At 28.3% G+C, this 7,065-nt stretch overlaps 1 protein-coding gene across 4 annotated transcripts; it reads right to left on the minus strand.

Annotated features, from left to right (window-relative positions):
• Positions 1-3,462: 3,462 nt before the first annotated feature.
• LOC140177984 (uncharacterized) lies at positions 3,463-5,536 on the minus strand. Of its 4 annotated transcripts, none has more exons than XM_072212285.1 (5): positions 4,967-5,536; positions 4,579-4,841; positions 4,355-4,486; positions 4,077-4,259; positions 3,463-3,714 (listed from the first exon to the last, which is right to left on the minus strand). In XM_072212285.1, exons 2-5 carry the CDS (start codon positions 4,831-4,833, stop codon positions 3,655-3,657), a joined length of 630 nt encoding a protein of 209 aa, XP_072068386.1. In that variant the 5' UTR covers positions 4,834-4,841; positions 4,967-5,536; the 3' UTR covers positions 3,463-3,654. The 4 variants fall into 4 exon arrangements, with proteins under 4 accessions (XP_072068386.1, XP_072068419.1, XP_072068397.1 ...); XM_072212318.1 differs by having other exon boundaries at positions 4,077-4,256; positions 4,967-5,527; XM_072212296.1 differs by having other exon boundaries at positions 4,963-5,498.
• Positions 5,537-7,065: the final 1,529 nt, after the last annotated feature.

Raw genomic sequence — 7,065 nt, forward strand, 5'->3', positions numbered from 1 at the left:
CTTTTTCATTTAACAACACAAGTGTAAATTGTCTTTTATCAATAATAAGATGAAAAAATAGATTTATAAATTGTATAAAGTTCATAGATGATTAGAGACAAAGTTACAGAGGAGAAACAATTACCACAACAAATTATACTTGGCATAGTAACAATTTACAAGGAACAGTAGCAAAGACACAAATTATGCTAACAATTTATATAAATTTAAAAAGGACAAAAATGTAATCAAATTTCTCATTTAGAATAATTAAGGTAATACTAGAGTTAGATTAACTTTTATATATTGTAACATGTATGATGAAGATGATAAACTAATAAATCATAAATCATAAATGAATTATCATGGTTTATCATATATAAGTGAAAAATGAAAAGTGAAAACGGGGTGATCAATATTTGATTCAATTATACTAGTAGTACATTACAGTGTTAAAAACTATAATGTTAACTTAGATTTTGGTACTTTATCTTTCCAGTAAAATTGATTCTTAATGTCAAGCGATACTCTTATATGAGTGGTTTTGTTTTTGTGAATATCGCATTAAAAAAAGTATCAAAAGAATTTAATCTCATAATCAGCTAATTTTATTTCAGTTGGATAAATTAGAATATAAAAGAATTTAAAAATTAATAGTTTAAACTTAAAAAATTCCATTTAGTTTATATAAATATATATAATAACTTATTTTTGTTCCATCAATAATTTAGCATCATAAGAAACTCGTTAAAAGATGTATGTAGTAATTTGTTTATGTATATATACACCACTAATAAACTTTTTTTTTTCTTTTGAAAGAAATATTAGGAAGACAGCTGTAACAGGAGAAAACAGAAGCAAGTGATGAACAATAGAAGCATGAATTGAGGAATGAGAATGCATGTTGGAATTTTGAAGTGCATAATCATTTTTTTATGATCTTTTAGTCTAAAGTAAGACATCTATTACTATTAATACCAAAAGAGAATATAATGATAATTATGTGCTAAGGATGCCCTTTTAAAACAAAGAATACATCCTTATTCTATGAAATTATCAATAAAAAATAACATATTAAAAAATTAAATAAAATATTTTGTCTCTAAAACTTAGACTCATGAACCTTATACTATTGTACTCGTGCGATGTACAAAAAATATTTAATATTTTATTTATATTTGAAGTATTTAAAAAAAATATATTTTTTAATATATTTAATTTTAAATTAATCTCCATTTATTTTTTTTTATTCATGTAATACCAAACAATAATATATATCAAGGAAATTCACAAAATAATTGGATTAATTAAAAAAAGGCATAATATGCAATAAATTAATATCTTAATTTCCATGAAAAATGTTCATACATATTTTTTTGCCTTTAATATTGATCGTTGCACATTTAATTTATAGGTTGTATCTCGATTTCCGTATCAAATAAAATTTAAATATTATTTATATAAAATTTTCTATTCAACTAAAAAAAAAAGAAATGAAAAACACAATTAACAACAAAGAGATACTAATTGATTAAACTGTACCTGATCATTTTTATTTATCAAAAACTTCTCTATACTTAATATTAATCGTACAATTCTCAGAGATCCCTCATAATTCTGAATTAAAACCTTTATTCTTTGCTTGCTTTTAACTTTTAAAAGTGTCACATGTAACTGTCCGTGTATAAAAATCAATCTCGATAAGTATAGATCCATGATTTTCAGCATATGTCCTTGAATCTTGTTGATTATCATACCAAAGGACACTATCAATGGAAATTATTTTCTCTAAAACTTGATTGGAATGTTATCATTATTTGGAACCATAATAATCCTTGGGATTAATGCAATTCCTCTTATTTTAATCTCTATCAGTATTTTGCATTCAACTAAGTAATTTTTAAGTCTCCTAACCTATAGTCATGTACCATTATATAAGTCTGGTCTATGTTCCTAAGTAACGTCACCAAAACATCAATATAAATTACAAAATAATATATTATTTAAAATTTATAGTTATGTATGTATGGCTAAAAATATTATAGAAAAGAAATAAATACTTATAGTCAAAACTCTTAAGCTCTCTAAATTTTAATATACTTATAGTCAAAACTCTTAAGCTTTCTAAATTTTAATATAATAATAGACTGTCTATTTGAGTGATTTTGCATGTACTCAATGAATTATTTTGTAAATTTTTCTCCCAATGTGTATTTCAATTTAGGTCCACTCTTATATCACATGAAGACAAAATAGTTAAAAACATAATAATGGTTAGAAATCTAAAAAACAAACTTAATAAAACTATCACAATTGTTTTAGTTTATCCCATCTCATCAAGTTCTAACACAATAGAAAAAAACTTATAAATTTATTAAAAATCTCTAAATTTTAGTATAAATTAATGAAATCTCTATAAAATTCAATTATTAGATCACACATCATACACAAATCACAAAATACTAAAAAATAAATTATACCCTAATCTAACCTTATTATTTATTCTAGTGGTAACTAACTCTATCCACCAAATTCCATTTTTTTCAAATCAACCTAATTGTTGTATGATTTAGTTACCACTAGACATACGTCATGTTTTATCATTTTTATGATTTATGTATGATATGTGAACTAATCGAATTTAGTAGAGATTACATTAGTTTATGCAATAAAAAAATATTATACTTAGTAAAAAAAAATGTAGGTGAAATATTGTGTATTTATAAATAAGTTTTTGTTGTTGTTTTAGTCTCTTAAGCAAAAAATTTGATTAAACATAATAAATACGTTTAATAATATCATGTCTCATGTTAAACTATTATAGGACCGGTACAACAATTTAATGTAAATTGTGATAGGATGAAAAGATTTACTGATTTAAATTTAAAATACTTCACAAAATTAACAAATAATAAATAAATAATTTTTATAAATATTTTATTTTAATTCAAAATAATGCATTCTTATAAGTAATTAATTTTTATACCATTTAAAATTTTTGAGAAAATAAACTCTATTCGATAAAATTATAATAAAATTACTCTCATTTATAGAATAGAATGGTGACTTTTGTATAAAAAAAATCTTGTCCAAACAAAATAATCATCTTCAATTGCAATGAAAATAATTAACAATGCATCACAGGACATATTGATTACCAATTTTTTCCATCTCCAACTTGAATTACAAATAGCAGAAGTAGAACAAATAATTAAAAATTCACAATTTAAATAAGAATCATTTATATATTGACTGAATGATCAAATATAATATTTATAGACTATGAAGAAGCTCAAAATTTTCAAAGTTGACAATTCGCGGCTAGTAAAACTTGTCGATGTTCAATTTTAGGGTCATTTATTTTATTGAAACAACACAGAACATTGTCAATTGATATTCTGAAAAAAAAAATTTTGAAGCACTTCCAGTCTAAAACCACCATTCACAAATTGAAAATTATATTAATAGAGCAAGTTAACGATAGAAGCTAGAACACAAACAAATTCCATAAATTCTGTAAACAGTCCTCATCAGATTTCAGTTATGTCTATCATTGTGCTAATACACACTGCACTATTTCTATGAGTATTGAAATTATTTAACATCAGAGTTTTCCTTCCTGAAGAAACCATAAACACACAAATAGAACATGAACCTAAACACAAATTCCACAACTTAGGCCTGAGTTATACCAGATTCCTGAGATGTACCAGCATCCTGAGATGTACCAACTTCCTGAATAAATACATTAAAAGAGAATCTACATTAACTCCAATGCAAATAATCAATGGAAAAAATAGACTACCGCAACCACATGAAATATCTTCATCTTGACAAGAAAAAAATAGATACAATATCATTAATAGTTTTGATGATTTATGATAGGCAGTAGCTATGATTACTCATGCAAGGAACTTAACAATCATAGATAATTATGAGTCACAGTATAAGCAAACCTTATGATAAAGTAATCACAAAGCAAAACCATACTATCAAAGTAAAAATGTATCCACACACACAAACAACAAAGTCATAATTAGAATAAACAAATTAAAATGCCAAGATACACCCAAAATATGGATAAATGATGATGGTACCTGCGCATCACCAATCGCACAGAACTGGACTTTGAGTTTATCATTGATTGTTTGCCATACTCTGCTGTAAAAGGTTTGAGGTGCATCATCACCAGAGCGTGCATTGAAAATAATGTAAAACAGAAGGCCAGCAACAGCACAATCATTAACGCTGACAAGCTTATCAAACTCAAAATTCACCTTCTACATAGTAATAACAACAATAAAAATAATCATTAGTGAATGAGATTATAGACATAAATAAAACACAATAAAGCAAAAACAATCATAGACACAACATTTTGGCGATTGTAGATTCGCAAGCTTTTCTGAATCATATCCTTCACAAGTTTCTGACTATACTTATCAGTCATCGAATAGGGTCCAACTCCGCAACACATTCTACCTCCATCGTCAGGAGGAACGAATCTCTGTAAACAACATAAAGATAAAAAAAACCCTAAAGAGTTAAATTATGAGATTATCAAAAAAAAAAAAAAGCGTGTGGTGAATTTAAAAGAACCTGAATGCTGAAGAACTGTCTAAAACATTCATGAATTTGTTCATCAGTGAGTATCTCTTTAGCCGGACGGTGTACAATAGAAGTTCCTTTCACCGTTTTCTTCGGTTTACCATCCCCATCATCCCTACCTCTTTTAGCTCCGACAGAAGCCTTACTAGTCGGACGGTGTACAGTAGAAGTTTCTTTCACCGTTTTCTTCTGTTTACCATCCACATCATCCCTACCTCTTCTAGGTCCGACAGGAGCAGGAGCCATATCTCTCTCTAATTGTCAATTTCAGAATCAATCAATAAATAACAACGAAACAGGATAGAAGCACACGGAGTTTCAATTCAATGATGCACAAAATCAAACGTGTGAATCGGAGAAGAGAATGCGGAGTACTTACGACAATCACCGGAGCGTATGATATGAACAAAGAGGTCGACGATTCTGATTCTGGTGAATTGGGGTTAGGTTTTTTATTAATTTTTTCCTGGTGCCTTCAACGTTGAATTCACGGAGGTAAGTGTTGTTTATTGGGCTTATACGTTGGCCTTTTTATTGGGCTGCTGGTTGGGTTTATTTTCATGATTTTTACTACTAGGTAGATGTTCTTGTAGGTTTATAATTGGTTCCGTTGTCCGGCGGCGCAGGAAGAGAGGGAACAAATCACTTCGTTCAGGCCGGGCGATAAGCGCGAAGCTTCATTGAAACTCGACGCGAAGTTTCAATGTCGGCAGGTTCGGACCTCAAGCGACAACGGTGATGCAGGATACGACGGCGTGGTGGACGAAAACAGAGGCGCAGGCGACGGCGGCAGGGAAGGCAAGTACCACGACACAGGCGTGGGCGAGGTTGCGGTCGACGATAGTGACGCAGGCGACGACAACGTGGCAGGCGAAGGCAATGAAATGGGGGCAGTACCGCAGTAGCGCTTCACAAAGAGAAGAAGATCGCACCTTGAATCGCATGCTTCATACTTCATAGACAAATCCGTGTGTTTTAGAATCCGGGCCGGGTTGGATTTGGAGCTTCGCTCTCTTGGATCTGGACCGGCTTGGCGGTCCGGGTCTTGACAAAAAAAATTTGGTTCCGTTTCATTTTATTTAATATTTATAGCATCAACAAAAATTTGGTATATTATTATATTAATGTATCATTGATATATATAGTATTTAATTTTAAGGCACCACTTAAATAAAGATCCCAAAAACAACTTTTTCTAAAAATGTGTACGTGGCAAAATTTAAATTATACATTTTAAAGCCATACTTTTCACTACAAAATACTTTTTATCCATAACATTTTATATGAAAAGCATAACCTAATGGAAAAAAATAAATTAGAAGATTTAAGAGAAGAAATAATTAATCTATCAAAATTAATAGATCAAAAATTAATGATTTTAACTAATATTAATTGTAATGACACTAAATTCTTAAAATCAATACAAAATGATTTTTCTCAAAATCTTTATTTTACTATAAGTCTTATTGAAGGACTTCAAAAACCTGAAAGAACTTATATTTCACACGGAGTTTCTAAAAAATGTTACTATGAAAATGACTCTCCACATCTCTATCATACTTTTAACTCACAATTAAATTCTATAGTAGATATGCTTGAAGAATTATTAGTATCCATAAAATTTCAAAGAAATAAGGAAAAAGAGGAACCCGATATAGATGAAATTAAACAGATATTAAATATATATTTTCAGAAGGAGAATCCCAAAGAAGAAAAAATTCAAAATATAGCCAACATAACAAAACTAAAAATAAACCCACCATTGAAATTATGAATATTGAAGAAAAATTAGAAGAAGTTACAATGCTTTTTAAACAATTAAAAATGGCTCAAGAAAATAATATTATGGAACAAGAATTTCAAATAGAAGAAGAATTAGTAAATTCTGAAAATATAGAAAATGAAGAACACATCCTAGACTATTCAAGTGATGAAGAACCAGCAATTCCAATACAAGTAAAAAATGAAGTTGGAACATCTAAGGATAATCAATCTCAATTTAAATGGAAACAGGTTTTGAAAATTATGCTTTTAAAAAGAGATTTATAAATAAAAATTCAAAGTATACAAAAATACCATCAAAGTACGTTCCTAAAATCCAGGAAACAGAAGGAGAAAGAATGCTCGATTTAGACTGTAAAAAGAATGAAAAAGAAATTTTCGAGAACTGGTTGAATTCCTTCTTATTGGAAACCTTTACTAATCCAAAACTTAGTGAATTGTCTGGAGGAGATATCTGGAATTATATAGGGTTTCATACTAAAAAAACTGTAAGAGATTTTATGACATCAATAGAAAACCAAATAATAGAAGAATTAGCAACAAAAACAACAGTTTATGATAAAATATTACATATAATGATGATTCTGTATAAAGAATTTTTTGGAAAAAATATCATAGATCATAGACAAGAAGTCTATAATAAAGAATATCAAGAAGCAAAAAACCATTTAGCTAATATTCAAATATATGATTTAT

Source organism: Arachis hypogaea, chromosome 2 (assembly GCF_003086295.3).
Source record: "Arachis hypogaea cultivar Tifrunner chromosome 2, arahy.Tifrunner.gnm2.J5K5, whole genome shotgun sequence".
Classification (NCBI taxonomy): Eukaryota; Viridiplantae; Streptophyta; class Magnoliopsida; order Fabales; family Fabaceae; genus Arachis; species Arachis hypogaea.